The following is a 20181-nucleotide window of genomic DNA, read 5'->3' as shown; positions in this document are numbered from 1 at the left end:
CCTGCAACACATCATCATCATCACCATTTATTTATATAGCGCCACTGATTCCGCAGCACTGTACAGAGAACTCATTCACATCTGTCCCTGCCCCATTGGAGCTTACAGTCTAAATTCCCTAATATAGACACTCACACACACAGACAGACAGAGAGGGAGACAGGTAGACACTAGAGTCAATTTTAATTGCAGCCAATTAACCTACTAGTATGTTTTTGGATGTGGGAGGAAACCGGAGCACCCGGAGGAAACCCACGCAAACACAGGGAGAACATACAAACTCCTCACAGATAAGGCCATGGTCGGGAATTGAACTCATGACCCCAGTGCTGTGAGACAGAAGTGCTACCACTTCGCCACCGAGCTTCATCAATAAAACTTGTGTGAGAAAAAGCGCTCCTGATATTGAGATAGATGAGCACTGCGTGCTGTCTCCAGTGGTCGGGTACCTGCCCCGTGGTGCCCTTCGGTCCGTTAGGGTGTTTACTATGTATGTGCAATGCGGTCTGCCAAAATGTCTACTGTACGTGCGCAATGCTTGTTCTATACTGCGTATGAGTTAACGTAGTTTTTCACGGACATGCAGTACTTAACTCCTTGTCTATTATCCTGAATCAACACGCTTGTTTGCTATATATACAAACCTGTATATTGTATTCAATATAGCAACATTCTAGTTAAGAGACAACATATGGAGTAACCTCCTTACTCACATCTTGTGACACCTGTTACAATTTAAAAGGCATCTGCCAATACCTCATTGAGTGCAAAGGCTTTCTAAGCCATATAGAGAGTTACCCAGCAGCTGATTAGCCAGGGCCTACATATAAAGACTTATTCCCATATTTGTCTTGCTGGTGTTAGGTTTACCTGAGCTAGTTCCTGTATCTTTGTCCTATTTACTGTAGATTGGTATATCTTCTGCTACTGGATTCAGTGTTTGACCTTGGCTAAGTTTACTGAACCTTGCTGTTGTATCTTTGGCTGCCCTTAAACTCTCTCCCTGTTTTATGACCCCGAGTACCTTTCCTGCCTTCTGACCCAGCTTGCCAGTTAACTATCCTCTTTTGTGTCCTGTCTGTCTTGTTTTGTCTACATATTGTTCCATAGCTGCGAGTTTCCCTGATTCTACCTAACTCACGGCTGTTAACAACTACACACTACTGGGATCAAGTGCAGAGGGACAATGTGGTTTGGGAAAGGCAGTGGCTAATGGTGAAAAACATCCCACGCCATAGGATCTGTATCAGTCGCTGATTGTGGGGTTCATGACATCAAGTATACAAAGTAGAGATGTATACTTGAGCCCTAAAATGTTTAACTCATTAAAAAATTGACTGTTGGAGAGACACAAACAAGTTTGCAGTACAATCTTCAATATACACTGCTGTTTGTAATTTGCAGCTCATGTTCGCTATTTGCAGTTCATGGCTCACCACTCACGAGTCGTGTTCATTGTTCACTTTATAATTAGTAAGTTTCAAAAAATATATATTTTGTGAACCTATTTAAATAATATTTTTGATTTAAAAAAAGTATTTTAACTTTTTTTAAATTTGAAAGTTACGGTTTTCAAGTTTGATTTATGCTGTTCGTTGTTTGTCACTCGAGGTTTGCCGTTCACTGTTGACATTAGAAAGTAGATAACATTTATAAATTTAAGCTCAAACTGGTTTACCCATGTGCGAACCACTTCTCCATAATCAAACCATCTCAAACACAGTCAAACCCAGTGCCGTGACTAGACATTTTAGTGCCCTGGGCGAGACAGGGCACCGGCGCCCCCATCTAAGTGGGAGTGACAATTGCCAAGTGGGTGTGGCCAACCTAATGTGGGGGTGTGGCTAGCACTTTACTGAAAGAATTCTGTTACACATATTTGCAAAATAAAAAAAAAGTCTTGATTTTGTCCACAACTCTTCTCAAACCTATGTTCTGAAAGCCTACCATGGACAGGCAGATCAAGCCACTTGGTCTTGGCAATTTACAAGCAGATTGTGTTCATTTTGCTATTCCTATGAGAACATAAGGGTCCCAGTGAGTGTGAGAGTGAGAGAGAGACTATAAGATTTAATTGGCAATTTATCCTCCAGGGAGTCACTATTTACCACTTTTTTGGGGAGCGAGCAGCAAGACCGATGCCTGTAATGTGATGGAAGTGGAAACTTAAGTGGTTTCTTAATGGTAACGCTTACAGTTTGCAGACAGAAAGCGTTCCCCCTGCTCTGCAAGGCTCTGCGTAACGTCTCACGGATTATAGGAAAATCCCCCTAAAGCTTTGTGTGGAGCAGCTGTAGGACAATGTCTGTCCTGTAGATTCTACAGATGCATCGAATTATAAAAGGGGTCTTAGCTTCAGCCCTGGAGTCGGTGGCTGTGACCGCAATGATTGATGATCATAAGAATGGATGTCATTGGACGAAAGAGCTGTGAGGTATCATGTAATTGCTTCTGCTGGTCGCGGTCCTGAGAGAGAGAGATTTTATCGTTACTTTCCCGCAGTGGAACGCATATGCGTTCCAATGACAGGAAGTTCGGCATTTGGAACGCAGATTTGCATTCCACTGCGGGAAAGTAAAAGACTAATACAGAGCCAGGTAGTGGGCAGCTGCTGCGCCGCCCTGGGCGACAGCACAGCCTGCACCACCCTAGTTACGGCTCTGGTCAAACCTATTTGTTTTGCTTGAATATAGATGCTGGAGAATATCATTAAAATTTTCAAACTCTAGGACCGATTTGTTGAATCAGTTTGAGAAACAGTTTACACATTTTCTATCCTCTCAAATACAAGTGCATCCTAGTTTTACTTTTGGCATTGAAGTGTTCATTTATTTATTTTTTTCATATTTATTAACAGTTCTGCAACAATTTCTGTACAGTAATAATTATCCCCCAAAACAAGTGTTGAAATACTGCCATCTTAGGTATGCAAGATCATGACATTTACATTGCACGCACAGAAAGGTTGCAGATATAAAAAGTGTTCATCTGGTCACAGCAATAGGAGGCTGCTGTAACAGTGCTTCAAGACCTGAAGGTAAATATCCTCAGAGAGACAGATTTGCATAATTTATTAACTTGCACTATGGGTGAGAAATAATTGCTGGTGATATGACAGGCTGCGCACATTGTCAGCCATTATGCTAGGAATCTTCGCTCATTTTTCTGTGCACCTCTATGGGGTGCGAGGAAAAATGAGCGGAGATTCCTAGCATGACATTGGTGCAATGTGTCTCTGTGGATGTTCCGGAGACACATAGTGCTGTATTGAATCTCCCTCTATAATTAAGACTTGGCTTGCAATTTTCTGCTAGAAGTATATCTTTATGAAAATAAAAGAATTAATATTTACATAGTAATAATAACAATAATAGTAGCATATGAGGAAACTATTTACAGCTTTAGATAATCTGTGTTTAAAAGTGTTTTCATACTTTATATATAACAAGTATATTTGTTGATCATTTAATCCATTTAACTGTTTGTCTGTTATATGTTTTCATATCTTAAAATGTTATTTCTGATGCTCACAACTCTGAGAAAGGAATAAAATCTGCTGTCCCAGTTTCCATCAAGTATAAAAATAAATGCACTTGAACGTACTACATACTAGTCTTATGTTTCCAAGAGGATGGGATGGAAATTGTTAAATGATATGAGTGATGTGTTCAGGAGGAGTAACCAGTGAGTGGCACTTTAAGATTCTTTCTGTGTCCTATATATAAGCTCAGTCCTAAATTGTCATTCAAAGTGGCAGTTTCACCTCTGCAGGACTCTTTACTAACCTTCACTTATCATGGATGATATTTACAAGGCAGCTGTAAGTGACATTTTTACCATTAATTTTGCCAAAAATAACTTAAAATAAAGCATGATTATTGTTAGTGATGCATATTGTTACTGTGTTCTATTAATCACGTGTGCTTTATATGATCCTAAAGAGAACTTACAATTTAATAGTGTTTTTTCATTTCTAAAACAGAATATAATATATATATATATATATATATATATATATATATATATATATACAATATCTCTATATTCATGTGAGTAATATCTGTCTAAAAGGTTAATAGAGTAGAAAAAGAGTGTATACCTATAGTCACTCTTGATGATGTCATAACCTCAGCAACACTTAGGCACAGGTAACAGAACAGAATATTCTCTGTTGTACAGTTGTACATTCTAAGAATATTGTAGCCATTCTGGATTTTATTTCCTCTAGCTTGTACCTTTTAAGCAGTAACAGAGGTACTGTATGGTTTGTAATAAACCTCTAAATGATTCTGTTTACATTATAACATATAGTTATAACAGTTTTTCCATAACACTGTACAATTTAATGTAAATCAATTTTAATGTAAATTTATTAGGACAATCCCATTCAGACCAATGTAAATGCATTGTATACATACGTCTGTCCAAAAAAAGTAAAAAGGGAAACCTATACAAAGCGTGCGTGCTGTATATCGTTATTTGATTAGTGAAGTAACTAATAGTTTGAAATATAAATTATATTAGTCCTTTTGTTTTATTTTTATATTTTTTTAATTCCTAACAAATAATGTGCACGTAAAAACAAATCAATTATCACTATCTGTAGGCACAATACTTGCTCGTAGAGAGACTTGCAAGACCTCAACTGTGACAGTAACAGAAAAGTCCCTACATAAACACAGAGCCACAAGCTTGCAAAGCATTCAAACAGGACATTGACCTTCAAATCTGTCTTTGGCTGATGAGTTGTGCACACATACTGCACATATTGGACAACTGTCTAACCAGATTTCATGATGCAGTTCCTTTGACTAAGAAATAACTGTTTAGCAACTAAAAAATTTATCTAAATGTTATTATTATTTTTAGTCAACATTAGTAATAAGCAATGTGCTTATAAAGCCTATTTATAAAAAAAATGTAAGAATAAAAAAAATTCTATACACTATTCATGAACTTGTGGATGAGATTATCCATTCAAAAACCTGCATTTTATTTCAAGTACATTTATATATCCTAGCTATAAACAATGTATCCATTTTAGTCTGAACAATGGCTTGTCATCATCTATTAACAGCTGTTTTCTTGACACATGAAGCATATGCATTGATGCAGTGCTAGTCATGCCTCCAAAATAGAATACATTGCTTGAATTATTGTTATATGACTTTCTATTCAGCAACTCTTCCTCTAAATGTCATGTGTTAGCAGAGCTCACAAAGAACTCAAAATAATTGACTTAAAAAAATTGCTCCCTACTGCAAAACGTAGAGCTGGTTCCTCTCCACTTCTATATGTAATAGCATAGAGCAGTATAAATGGGTTCAAGGGTGTAAGTACCAAAGGTGCTGGGTGTGCAGTTGCTATAGGGCCCACAGCTGAGGGCAGCTCAATATACCTATTAAACCACCTTATCAGGGGCACTATATAAATAATTGGTGATGATGATGATGATGATGATGATGATGATGTATGTGATTTGTTTTCATGAGGACACTTACCAAATTTTTGCTATGGGACCCACAAATGTTTAGTTAGGCCTCCGAATGGGTACATGGAATCCTGCTGTTTTATTATGGCACAATAAAAACTGTATATAATGTCATAGGACATAACACCTTGTAATGCTGCTCATAATGCTATAATGTCTATAGAAGCAGCAAATGTTTTAGGCCTCCTTTTGAGTGTCTGGTCTGATAGGAACTGTGTCACCCTCCTTCTTATAGTTAAACTCATGTATGTGGCAAATACATTTCAATCAGTTTCAGATTTGTGAGTATATTTACTAAATTGCGGGTTTGAAAAAGTTGAGATGTTGCCTATAGCAACCAGATTCTAGCTGTCATTTTGGAGAATGCACTAAATAAATGAAAGTTAGAATCTGATTGGTTGCTATAGGTAACATCTCCACTTTTTCAAACCCGCAGTTTAGTAAATATACCCCGTAGTGTGTTTCATTGTCTGGGGTCTAGGATCTCAACCTGTAGTATATGTACATATACTACATTTAATTCTATAAGGAGTAGTTTGGATTAAATTTGCACACACTAGGGAAAAATGTACACACGTAGTGGAGTACTTGGCAAACATTTAATATATGGAGGTTCATGTTAAAATAAGTTTGAGATACTCTGAGCTAATGCATTAGAAACTCTAAATGCCTCTTTTTATTACCATTGAAGCAAAGTAAAATAAATGTAAATAATATGTTGTATCATCATTTATAACTTGCATTTTAATATGTATTACAATGTATATAAATGTGTTTATTTTTGTGTGTTTTATTGCATTGAAAATATTTTTCTTCTGCTATCAGTTAAATATGGTACAGTGGTGATACAATAAGTTTAAACACATGAAATGAATAATATGTATATCTTACTGGACAATTAAGGTATTCAATCAGTAAACTGAGTGCCTACGCCCTCATGCCTACATAAGGTAATGCAAAGGTTGATCTATATTTGGTTTAGCTTCCAGTGTGTAGAGTAGATAAAGGGCCTAAGGTTAAATGCCATTGTAGCTGAGCTACTTGTAACAATCAAATGTTTTATCTTTCTCTCCCCTACTCCTGAATGTCCATGCCAGAAATAGTACACTAGCAGAAAGGATTAGGTTACTTTAAACATAAACTAGTAACACGCATATGTCTCCTAAACCTCCACAGTGCCTGAGTATCTAGGCATCTGGCTAGAGGGCCAGGACAATAAAATCACTGCAGCACAGCTGATATTTCTTATCTCAAGTGTGGATGACAGATGGGATTCACATTTCACTCTCAAATGCTATTGTGATCTTCAATTGTCTTCTAAATAGCAGCTACTCAGAGGACAATTGAATAAAGCACGGCTATTTTTCCACACACCTTAGATCAGTGGTTCCCAAACTTTTGCAGTTCGCGGCACCCTTAGAGTCTCCATAATTTTTTTATGGCACCCCTCCAAAATAATTACCGAGCAGTCCTGTTTTAGAAGTAGTTGGGTCAAAAAATTGTAATAAGTATTTAGGTCACGACAGAAATGCTTATATAGTTGTATGCAAAAATGCTCCCTCTGCATCCAGAAACTCTGCCCCCACTGCATCCAGACACTCTGCCCTCTCTCATGCTGCTCCCTCTCACGCTGTTCCCCCCTCCTCTGCCCTCTGTCCCCCTCCTGTCACGCTGTCCCCCTCCACTGCCCCTCTCATGCTGCCCCCCCTCCTCTGCCCTGTCACGCTGTCTCCCTCCTGTCACGCTGTCCCCCTCCACTGCCTCTCTCATGCTGTCCTCCTCCTCTGCCCACTGTCCACCTCATCTGCCCTCTGTCACAGATCCTCTGCCCTCTCACGCTGTCCCCCTCCTCTGCCCTCTGTCACGCTGTCCCAGCTCCTCTGCCACCTGTCACGCTGTCCCAGCTCCTCTGCCACGCTGTCCCAGCTCCTCTGCCCTCTGTCCCTCTCCTGTCACTCTCCTCTGTCCCCCTCCTGTCACGCTGTCACTCTCCTCTGTCCCCCTGCTGTCACTCTCCTCTGTCCCTCTCCTGTCCCGTTCCTCTGTCCCCCTGCTGTCACTCTCCTCTGTCCCTCTCCTGTCACGCTGTCACTCTCCTCTGTCCCCCCTGCTGTCACTCTCCTCTTTCCCTCTCCTCTGTCCCCCTTCTGTCACTCTCCTCTGTCCCCTTGCTGTCACTCTCCTCTGTCCCCCTGCTGTCACTCTTCTCTGTCCCCCTGCTGTCACTCTCCTCTGTCCCCTTGCTGTCACTCTCCTCTGTCCCCTTGCTGTCACTCTCCTCTGTCCCCCTGCTGTCACTCTCCTCTGTCCCCCTGCTGTCACTCTCCTCTGTCCCCTTGCTGTCACTCTCCTCTGTCCCTCTGCTGTCACTCTCCTCTGTCTCCTTGCTGTCACTCTACTTTGCCCTCTCTCACTTTGCTCCCTCTGCCGCGCGCCAGCCATAAAAAAAACAAACAGAAACACTTACCAATCCGCGCGGCGCTGGGACCCAGCATCCTCCTCTCTCACGCAGCACACGCAGCACTGTGTGAGAGAGGAGGATGCTGGGTCACGGCGCCGCGCGGATTGGTAAGTGTTTCTGTTTGGTTTTTTTTTTTATGGCTGGCCTGCGGCACCCCTGAGACAGCGCCGCAGCACCCCTGGGAGCCGCGGCGCACGGTTTGGGAACCGCCGCCTTAGATCAATTTGCTTTCCCTCTGTCCAAAGGCCAATAGCTTAAATGTCAGACATATCTGGTTAGCATAATTAAATATTCAAGGGGCACAATGCTGAAAAAAATAATTTGAGCTGCAATGTATGATGCAATTCTTTTAATCTTATTGAAGTGAGAAATGAGATCCTTATTTTTTTTCAGTGCCATTTTTTCAGTTGTATGACCAGCTGACAGAGTTGAAAATTTTAATTTGTATATCTTCTTCTGTATAGTCTGTCTATGTACTTTATATGTAATAATATGCTAAACAGTTTACTAAGGAGAGAATTGTCATCGGTTCTTTACCCAGAAAACCCTAAAGCTAATTGCAAATGAGCCAACCTCGCATATGTATTGGGGAAAAGGATGGATGTCCAACTTGGCCACACATATAGGAGGCAAAATTGGATGAGATCTTGCTGATCACATCCAAGATAACTGGATTCTGTAAATTATACCTATATATGGGCAGGCTAGTCCAGATTTACAGGCTCTGTCCCTCCATCCTTATCAGGACAACTTTGTTCTCCAGGTCAGGATGTTGGGAGTCAACTCCTGTTCACCACTACTCTGCACCAGTTGCAATAAAATGGTGATTAAAGGGATGATGATGATAAGGTAGTGGAGGAAGAGAGGCAGCATAACGTGGCCTACCCTCATTGTGACATGGTCATGCCCCCAGTATGAGGTGGCAATAAACCCTGTCTCAATATCTGGTGGCAAAGTTGGAAGGTATGGTGATAGTGCAGTCAGATATTGACTGCGCATACAGGCCAACAAGTGTCTCTCATTTGCATTCAGCTATATAAATAAATGTTGATGATGTTGATGAATCTCTGGCCTGCATTAACAATAACAATCTAATTGACTGAGGCATTTTCCGGTACACACACTGCTATATTGGGCCAGTTATTCAATATAGACACACAGCATGAGTGGTCAGTGTAAGTCCCAAGCATGCTCTTTATATATAGCATAGTACTGTATACATAGATAGATAGATACTTTTTAATGGTTGTTAGCAGTCGTATTTTAGAACAGCACTTATTAAATGAATGATGTAATACACTGTAATTGTAATTGTTTTATAACTTTAGATACTTTATTTTCTCTTTCATAGGTTGAACAACTTACAGAGGAACAAAAAAGTGGTAAATATCATAAATGTTAGCTTTGCTTGTGAATATATTATTCACCATGTTTTTTTTGGTGTCAAAACAAAGATTGGTCTACCTCTCTGGCTCTCCATCCCTTATCGAATGCCATTCAAACCCCTCACCCTCAGATAAAGTCCTTGCCCTCTTTTCATCCCTATATATCTCCAACTTCTTCTCTATCCACATTACCATTTGTCTCCTCCACTCATCCAAGGATCACCGCTTCGCCTCCCCTCTTATAACCACTTTTCACTTCCTCCTTTGAGACTTCTACTGTGCTGCTTCCCACCTAAGAATGCTCTCCCTTATTCTGTCTGACTCCCCCCAGCAACCCATGCTTCTAATGCTCCCTCAAAACTCACTTTTTGTACCAGATCACAATTAGTCCCTCCCTACATATCTCCAACCCCTCCCTTGTAGAATGTAAGCTTTTATGAGCAGGGCCTACCTTCCTCCTGGCTTTTCGAATCTTATTTCCTAACCTGCCTTTTACTTTCCCACTCCATTCTGTTTGCTTTTTGCCTTTGGTACTTGTGTTGTCTGTAGCCAGATGGTACTACTAACGTCACTAGTGTTATGTCAATAGTGCTATGTAACGTTACTTGAATTGTGCCTACCCTTTTTGTCCTATTAACATCACTTGTTCTGTGACTGCCATGTTGTACTATTGTGTATGCTATTTTGTTCTGTATAGCGCTGCAGAAATTTGTCACACTATAAATAAGCATTAATTCTAATAATACTAGTAATAGTTGCTATTATTATTATTATTATTATTATTATTACTACTATTTCTACCTTTTAGTATATACAATAGAATCCTATCAAGATTTTTCATAAAACTTTTCCGTTTCTGTTTTCTTATGGATATCTGTTGTTATCTTTCCCTCTACAGGTCACTATTTTGTTGTCCAATTTGGCATATTTAGACCAGATTGGCACAAAATCTGTACTTGTCTGGTTTCCACCAACCATCCAAGATAACCTAGAACATCCAGATTTCATTTGTTCCAGGTTGAAAATGCAGTCAGCTAATGCCTTCTATTGCTATCTGCATGTGGTCTTCAGCCAACCTCATTAATATGACCCCATAGAATGTGCTAAGTCAGACTGAATTCTATATGATTATGATCAGTCTAAATTGGACACAGATCCAAAATCTAAACCTGTGTGGCCACCTTTAGTGCTTCAAAGTCTCTAATACCAACATAATTTAGACAAATAGGTTATTTTAGTGACACTTTAGATGGTTGCAGCTATGTTCAGTAGCCCTATATTGGATTTTAGGATCCACCCAAGGTTTAAGTTTGTGACTTGTGTTTTTACTATGTTATCCTTTCTGAGATTTTTTCTTTCTTTATAACACTGTGTACAATTTGCTGATGATCACATATAATTAAAGATACACATAGCTATTAACTAAGATATATATGCAGATGCAAGAACTATAGACCTATAGCACTACTTAATACCGACCTAAAAATTTATGCTAGGTTGATAGCCGATTGTCTGAATCCCTTCTTACCACAGTTGATCCACCCGGACCAGGTGGGCTTCATATTGGGTCGCCAGGTATCAGATAACACACGGCGCATTTTAGATGTGGTAGACCTTTTGTCTGAGACCGGAGAAGAGCTTGTTATGCTTTCTCTAGATGCGGAGAAAGCATTTGATAGGCTCCAATGGCTCTATATGAAAGAGGTTTTACTTAAATTTGGTATTCAGGGCAATATCTTACATGCTATATTAGCTCTATATCAGGGCCCTTCTGCAAGAATATTCAGTATTGGTTTTCTATCCGCTCCTTTCTCCATTACTAATGGAACAAGGCAGGGGTGTCACCTTTCCCCTCTGATGTTTGTCATGGCTATAGAGCCTTTAGCGTATACAATTAGACAGGCTTCCCATTCTCCAGGCATTACTTTTCACTCCTATACACACAAACTATGTTTATTTGCGGATGACGTATTTCTATTTGTTACCAGTCCGGAGATCTCATTGCCAGCCTTGAAACGCATCCTAGATGACTATAGCTCGGCCTCGCTATATAAATTAAATATTACTAAATATGGGGCCTTACCTATTAATATACCGCAATCCTCACTATCGTTTTTGCAAAAGAAATTTCCGTTTGTCTGGGTAAAGGATTCTTTACCGTATCTGGGTATACATATTCCCCCTACCTTGTCCACTGTATTTGAAACTAATTTCACTCCAATCTTTTTGCAGCTTTCTTCCCTAACTAAGAATTGGCTTAACTTTGAGGTCTCTTGACTGGGTCGCATAGCTGTTTTTAAAATGATGTTACTACCTAAACTGATGTATATTTTTCGCACTATTCCCTATATTGTACCTAAAAGATTGATGGCCGATTTCATACGCTAATGATGTCATATGTGTGGCGGCAGAAACGCCCCCTTCTCTCCCATAAACGTATGGCCCTATCTAAACAACTGGGGGACTGATGCTTCCTAACTTAACTCACTACCAAGAGGCTTGCATATTGCGCCACCTGCGTGATTGGGTACTCCCTCCTACCTCTAAGCCATGGGTGGATTTGGAGAGAGCCTTGTGCTCTAGCTACCCGTTGTTGGACCTTCTCTGGACACCCAGGCCGGTCCGCCCATCTGTTGTGTATAGGTTACGGTCCCTCTCGGATGCCATGCAGGTGTGGGATAGAATCATTGGCCTGCATGCCAATTTTGTACTCCCATCTCGTAATCTCTCTCTCCAGGCAGTGGGTCAACTCATCTCAGATCTAAACCTTGCTGTTTGGAAAGCCAGAGGGATTTCTTCAGTATCAGATTTGTTTGCCCAAGGCCTTTTTCTTTCCTTTTTTCAACTCCAAGATCGCTTTAGCTTGCCATCCTCAGAAACATATAGATACTTGCAAACCAGACACTGGGTCAGAACTGTCTCTAGGACCCCCTACTCTCTCATTTTGCTTCCATCATCTGTTATAGATAGACTGATGAAGAGTAGTGGTAGTAGAGGTGGAATAACGTTTTGGTATCACTACATGTACTCTCTGATCCCCCCAACTAAAACTCCTGCACAGACCCAGTGGGAAACGGATGTGAATTTAAGGCTCACTGAGCAACAATGGGAAAGAATTTATGTAACTTCCTACCGTATGTCCAAATGCATTAACCATACAGAGATGCAGGTCAAACTTCTCAACCGGCTGTACCTTACCCCGGAGCAGTTACACAGGTTCTGGCCAAGTCAATCAAAATTTTGCTGGCGCCAATGTACCCAAATAGCCAATATTTTCCATGTTTTCTGGTCTTGCCCAGTGATTCAGCCACTTTGGGGCGAGGTATTTGCTTTGATCTCAACTGTCTTAAAGACTCCTGTTGCCCTAGACCCAGCCCTGGCTCTTCTCCATGTCTACCCGACTTCCATTCCGAAGCACGATCGCTACCTCTTGGGCCATATATTGATAGCTGCTAGAGCAGCAATAGCACAAAACTGGAAGTCTCAGGTTCCCCCCCCACCACTACCCGAATCATCTCTAAGATACAATATAGCTTTGAGATGGAAACAATAGATACGCCCTATTCCTCATCTGCATCAGCTCCAATCATGAGATGGTGTAGGTGGCATGAATATATCACAGATGGCCCTGGGGCTCCTCAAGATACTCCCAACTTCCCAGTAGCTCATTCTCCAGAGGCCCTTATAGAATCCCCCCAGCCTGTCGATCAGCTCCAACCCCCTGATACCCCTTCCATGGTAGAAACATCTTCGATTGGTCAAAATGAAGGTTAATATGTCTTGCTGTATCATTTTTTTCTGTTTCTTTTATCAGTAAATGTTAAATGTACATTGTTTATATAGTGTGCCTTATTTTAATTGAGAGATTCCTTTCCCCCTGCGCGGGGACCCCCTATGTGTTTTCCTTTGTTTGCATCTTCTCTTCCCCTCTTTTTTTTTCTGTACCCCATATATCTTTGAAAATGTTCAATAAAAATATTGATGCAAAAAAAAGATATATATGCAGACATGTAAGGAAACACGTTTGAGCTAATTAAATATAAAATTGAAAGGCAAACACACTCTGTAACCTGTAGCAACCAGTTAGTAGCTGTCATTAATCCACTTATACTAAATAGCAACATTTATCAGCGTGTCAATAGATAAGTGCCGTTATATTAACACTATTTTAGATTCAATGCAATTCTCCTGATTAGTTATTCAGTTCATGCTGTCACCTTTAAATATCCAAATTGCATGAGAATGTGTAGTCGCTTTAGAAATTATTTGACCTTAAAAAGCATAACCTTTAAATTTATAAAACTACAAACGAGATGCTAAAATATGTTATTCTTTTACAGAATTCAGAGCAGCTTTTGATATTTTTGTGCAAGACGCAGAAGATGGGTGCATCAGTACAAAAGAGCTTGGGAAAGTAATGAGAATGCTTGGCCAGAGTCCAACCCCTGAGGAGCTGCAGGAGATAATAGATGAGGTGGATGAAGATGGTCAGTTTCAGACTTTGTTACATAACTTTTCAACTTAATAGAATTTGTTTAGATGACAATATGCAAACCAGCTCAAGCATGTTTAAGCTTAAATTGATACATTTTAGCTGTTTTTACCGGCGAACCTCAAGTGCAGTTTCGTCGAACTCAAAACACAGCAGTGTCTGCAGTTCGAATTTTTTTTTTTTTAAAAATACTATTTTAATGATTGAAAAATTGTATTTAAATAGTGTTTAAAAATTATTTAAAGCCACAAATTTTACTGCAAAACCTCTAACATGCAAACCCATGAATGTGAGCAGCAAATTTTAAACCACAAATTTGATCTGGGATCATTGGTCATTTTGCCGTGAACATCCATGACCATCAAATTGGTGAAATTTAATCAAATTTTAAACAGGTTTCTAATATCAAGCATGTTAGTTTTAAGCATAAAAAACCTTTTGATTGCTTTGACTAATCTATTGTGTTCCAAAACACATTTTCATTTCACACTAAAACAGTGTGAATGCACTCAACACAAAAATGTAGTTACATTTTTTTTTTTACCTCCACCCTCTTTATGGCTTTATTTGTGATTTTTACCAAAGCACATAGTGTTACTTATTGTTTATTTGCCTTGCATATGATGCAGAACTTCTATGGGGATACCATTGTATTCAACATACAGAGTATGGTTCGGAAAAAGCCATGCTGCACATGCAACTTAGCAGGTGGTGACCAAACAGGCCAATAGCATGCAAGCTATTGATCTGTGCAGTCACTTTCCCATGCCCATAATTCGGCTCAGCTCGAACCATAGGTGGGAAAATGAGTTTGATGCCTCATCCATCTGCACTGTAATCGCCACTGCCAAACTTATTGTGTGTTATTTTAGTTGAGTAATTGCATAGTACACATTTTGGACAATTAGTTAAAAGATTTTGAAAGAGATTGTCAAAATGATTGAAGATTTTGTTATATAAAATAATAATCAAAAGAATGCATACAGCTTTTACCCTGCAATTTAATTTTTTCCTAATTATGGACTCGTAGTGTGTAGTATGTATGTGGAATTGTACTCATTGAAAATTCTTCACTTCAGGAAGTGGTACTGTAGACTTTGATGAGTTCTTAGTTATGATGGTCCGGTGTATGAAAGATGACAGCAAAGGAAGATCAGAAGAGGAATTAGCAGACCTTTTCCGGATGTTTGACAAGTAAGGACGTTACATAAAAAGATGCTAAAATAAATTCCTAAAAAAGTTTCCAAAATGTGCTAATCTGCTAAAATAGATCACCATCATACATTATTATGTTCATCAGTGGATACACGACACTGAGCCAGCTCCATATAAAAAATGTTTGCTTTTAGTAGTATTTCTATGTACATACCAAATTGATGTAGTCACATCAGTATTTAGCTTTTCACTCATTTTCTTAAAAAGAGTGATAGTAATTTAATCCATCTCTACACATCAACAGGCAGGCAGAAGTATCAGGAAAGTATAATAGGGAGACTTGGGGGTATATTTACTAAACTGTGGATTTGAAAAAGTGGAGATGTTGCCTATAGCAACCAATCAGATTCTAGCTGTCATTTTGTAGAATGTGCTAAATAAATATAATATTCTAGTTATCTGAATCTGTCATTTTGTAGAATGTACTAAATAAACGATAACTAGAATCTGATATCATTTATTTAGTACATTCTACAAAATGACAACTAGAATCCGATTGGTTGCTATAGGCAACATCTCCACTTTTCCGAAAGCACAGTTTAGTAAATATTCCCTTTGGTCTTTGCAAAAAATACCAAAAATAAATGATGTCATATACTAAAATAAAGTTAACAAACTACTGTGATATTGGTAATTTATCCCAATAACTCAGAAGTTTAATGCTTCATATCATTAATATTATATGCATAACAAATAGGGTTAAGAATAAAAATGTTAAAATATTACATAAGATGCCCACCTAGAGCGAGGAAAAACTCAATAAATAAATCAATAGAAGTTTTTCATTTAATACTTGTAGAGATCAGTTTTTTTTAGTATTTGAAAATGCAAAATGACCATATTTACATTATTTTACAGAAATGCAGATGGATATATTGACCTTGAAGAGTTGAAAAACATGTTAACATCAACTGGTGAAACCATTACGGAAGATGACATTGAGGAACTGATGAGAGATGGGGATAAAAATAATGATGAAAGAATTGATTATGATGGTAGGTATCCAGTGAGGTTATAAGACGTTGCCCATGACAATACTATTCCTTTTTTTTTTGTACTCATGTGGTTTTATATTCATGTTCTTGTAGTAAATTATGAAAAAATAGTATTCAAATTTAAGAGTACTAGTATGAATGAATTTACAATGATTTATATACTTATAATAATGCTACCAATACATAAGTGGGATTAAGGCATAAGAAAGGGGAATCTACTGATGGGTCAGAACTAGAGATGGGTGACATTTTCAAAACTGTTCCCCAGATTATTCGCTTTCATTGGTATGCAATTTCACACACTCTGGCCTATAGTATTCCACTAAGAACTCCACAATCCTACCCCAACCACACCACGGAACCAAATTAATTGCCACCATCATCCTCCCAGCTCTAGTTATATACTATAAATCCTGCAAGCTGCAAAATGCAGAATTTACTTATAAAGTGCAAAACGGCACAGCAAACACAGATTTCGAATATTACATTACCAGAATTTGTCACTTAAAGGATACCGTCTGTTCCACCACAATATGATTCACGTGATAGACCAGAACAATGTAATCTACACTGGCGTGAATGAGTTATCTAGTAACCAGTAACTAAAACAACAGAATGCCAAATTCATGTAAGTTTGGATGCATAAAACTGTGAAAGCAAGTGGTCAGGTAGACAGTATAATAAGAAGCAGAAAGAGAAGAGAGGGTCATCAGGAATGCCCACACTAGTTTCAATTTAGCACTACCTCTTGCAAACCATATTTTATTTAGAATAGTATGTTATTACAGTATGTTTAGTTTTATTATATAACGCTTAATTATATATAAAGCACTTAGCAAAATGTAAAATTGCTATGTTTTGAATAGTTAACATAGAACCATAGTAAAAATAGCAAAAGTCAAACAAGGTAATTTTTTACAAGTTCTCCTTTTGTGTTTATAATTACACATCATATTATGAAAATTAGAGGAAAAGGATTTTTCTTCGCACAACTCCGTTGCTAAGTTACTGTTGTTGCTCTCACTGTATACATAAAATGCTTTTATTTCTTATAATCTATATATCAGAAAGTAAAATTATTTTCGCTTTAAACCATGTGTCTATAATTTACTGCATATATTAGTTTAATGTTATGTTTTGCAGAATTCCTGGAATTTATGAAAGGCGTGGAATAAACTGAAGACTACCTCTGACCATCCCATCAAATCCCTTAATTAAAGAATAGTCAATTTTCAACAAAATGTTAAAACAAATTCTAATAAACATAATGAAGTAAAGACATTTTTGCACCAAAAAAGACTCACTTTTCCTAAATCTCGTTCTTATTTAGCAGGAATTGTGCCCTCCTAATGTTTTTTGCTTTTTTCTTATTGTTATTGGTTACTGTAATTACAATGTGCAGTTCCCATGGCAGTCTTCCTGTTCACATCAGCAGTGTCATGGCAACAACAGCACTATTGCAGTAAATTGACTTAGAGTGCTAATCAGCACTATTCTGCTGTTGGGGAGGGAAAGAATCAGTATTCACATTGCTGACACTTTCTACAAAACAATAGAAGGGGAAATAAAAGCCTTTAGAAGGACTTTAATTAACTGCAGTTAATAATGAAAGATTATAGACAGACAAATAATTTTTAGCGCCCACTGTTACTTATATTACTATGGATATCCTATATTAAATTACGTTGAACCAACTTTAGCTATGATGTCCATGAGTAAGTGCTGTATGCCAAACCTTTTGGAAAAAAAACCTGATATGCCCAAGTATTGTTCTTTGTTAATGTTTGACACCTGAGGCATATGCACTAGTGGTATACATTAAGGGGCAGAGTCAATTCTAAAAACAATTGCCGCGTAGTCTCCCGGAACGGCCGCGAAACACTACATGGTGACTTTTTTAAATGAAAGTACAGCTCACTTTTGCTCACACCCCACAGAGGTCAAAACTAAGCATTACTTTTTACCATATAAACAGTAATAAAGCAGGGCCGTGATGTTCCCAGGAACATCGCACCTGAATCTGCCCCTCAATCCAGTATGCATCATATTTTCATCCTAATGTTCACCACACCTTTAAACAATGTCATTCATTAATCCTACTTGTAGTAATTTAAATATTCAATTGACCATTTAAAAAAATATATTTGGAGGATTAGCATTTAAATATGTATCATCTTTTATATTGTATTTCACAGGCCCAAGGCAGCTACTGAAATTGTGTCCTTATACATACAAACTACAATAAATATGTATAGATTATACTAATAGCACACTATAAAACCCACTCATTTAGGCTTTGGAAACAATGACATTAGCATTTTTTTTTTATTGATCACCACCAAAACCTGCTTACCTTATTAAAGACTCACCTCTGATTACTGCTATATATGTCTTAGTTTAAGCCCATGCTAAAACAATATGCATAATTAATAAAAAAAAAAAAGCCAAATGCTTACTTTTATATGAGCAGAGTAGAGCAATTTACAACCTGTCATTATCATCATAGAGTAATTCCACAAGCAAGGTATTAGTATAACATTTTTGCTAATTCTGTCACATATCACTTGTTCCAATATTACCACAGTCTATGGGCCACAAACTGGTTTTTTTTCAAGCAAACAAAAATTATTTATTTGGAACTTAAACAGAAAAAGAGCTTTAGATGATGTTTAACTCATGCAATATTATGGTGACTACATTGAATGTGGTATTGAATTCAGGCCAAAAAACGTCAGCATTAAAACCACATGATGAAAAACTAGTAATAAAATGATTTGTAAGATGTATGGTTCGTCACTGCTTTTGCTCAATGAAATCCATTTCTCATGTGAAATGATATTATTAAATAACATTAGGGTCATAAAGTCGGATAACAAAAGCCAACACTGACAGCAAAGCAATGACTTCTGCACAGTAAAACATATTCTTCACTGCTACTCCTTGGCTAATCAAGGTCTGGTGATCTGAAAAGTGCTTTACAAATGTTTTCTGAATTTGATTCAAGCATTTATATTTGTAACACTGCCAGGCCTGGCGCTCCCATTAGGCAACCTTAGGCAGTTGCCTAGGGCGCTGGGACCTGCAGGGCGCCGCTGCCGCAGACTAGATTTGAAAATCTAGTCAGCGGAGAGAATTGGGAGAGAGGTTGAATTTCGATGCGCCCGGGCTGCCTGGCGCATCGCTCACCTGATCACTGACGTCAGTGATCAGGTGACAGGTCTTTACTGTGACAGGCCTGTGCTGTGCTGCATTATCACACTGTCTGTCAGTGACAGACAGTGTGAATAAAGTTCTTTCCCCCTCCCTTCCCAGCATGCATCGTTCCGCCTCTTGTGTGAAGAAGGCGAGGAGCAGCCATAGGAAAGAAAGAAAAGAAAAGAGAAAAGAGAAGAGAAGAAAAGAAAAGAGAAGAGGTTTGAAGAGCCCCCCTGTATCTACTGACGAGGCTTCAGGAGAAAAAAGAGCGAGGTAAATAAAATCTAATTATTTATTTATTTATTTATTTATTTATTTATTTATTTAGTGTTGGTGGCGGGGCAGGGGCCGGGGGGGGGGTCGTTGAAATTTTGCCTAGGGCGCCTAGAACCCTAGTACCGGCCCTGAGCACTGCTCATGCACACATCTTGTGCCCATCTTATCCCTTGCACATTGAGAGTCAGTACGTTCACACGCAATTGCAACATTGTAATGGTGTGCAGGCACAAATTAACCACGTCCTTTTAAATTGCATCCTATTTTTGGTTACACGTATCTTTTATATACACATTTTTGGAGGCGTTTATTTGCACGTCCATAGGCTGAGTAGGTAGCGACCGCATCCTGGGAACAGACAAAAAGCAACAACTGAAACTTCAGCATGAACAAGTGGTGGTGATCGGATCCTCAACAAGGACAAGAGGCGACGACTGAATCCTCAGAACACACTAGAGCGGACAACCGGAACCTTCGTACAGAGCGAAGGTGGAAACTGCATTCTCAGCAAGAACATGAGGCTGCGACAGAAGCCACAGTACACACTGGTGGTAGGAAACGAAACCTCAGTAGGGACCGAAGGTGGATAAGGGATATAGGCCAACCAATTGGCATCCCACGCTGGAAACAGCTTTATTAAACACTTCCAAACTTGTATTTGGCAGACAAGC

At 38.7% G+C, this 20181-nt stretch overlaps 1 protein-coding gene across 1 annotated transcript; it reads left to right on the top strand.

Annotated features, from left to right (window-relative positions):
* Window positions 1–3734: 3734 nt before the first annotated feature.
* On the top strand, window positions 3735–17336 carry LOC142142824 (troponin C, slow skeletal and cardiac muscles-like). Its single transcript, XM_075200632.1, has 6 exons — window positions 3735–3820; window positions 9304–9334; window positions 13678–13824; window positions 14909–15023; window positions 15903–16039; window positions 17183–17336. Exons 1-6 carry the CDS (start codon window positions 3797–3799, stop codon window positions 17212–17214), a joined length of 486 nt encoding a protein of 161 aa, XP_075056733.1. The 5' UTR covers window positions 3735–3796; the 3' UTR covers window positions 17215–17336.
* The last annotated feature ends 2845 nt before the right edge of the window (window positions 17337–20181 follow it).

Source organism: Mixophyes fleayi, chromosome 3 (genome assembly GCF_038048845.1).
Source record: "Mixophyes fleayi isolate aMixFle1 chromosome 3, aMixFle1.hap1, whole genome shotgun sequence".
Classification (NCBI taxonomy): domain Eukaryota; kingdom Metazoa; phylum Chordata; class Amphibia; order Anura; family Limnodynastidae; genus Mixophyes; species Mixophyes fleayi.
This window is presented reverse-complemented; position numbering and strand designations above follow the sequence as displayed.

Excerpts from the sequence above, each read along its gene's own strand:
- LOC142142824 (XM_075200632.1), top strand. The coding sequence starts at position 3,797 with ATGGATGATATTTACAAGGCAGCT. Across the intron at positions 9,335-13,677 it reads TACAGAGGAACAAAAAAGTG|AATTCAGAGCAGCTTTTGAT; the intron begins GTAAATATCATA and ends ATTCTTTTACAG. Across the intron at positions 15,024-15,902 it reads CTTTTCCGGATGTTTGACAA|AAATGCAGATGGATATATTG; the intron begins GTAAGGACGTTA and ends ATTATTTTACAG.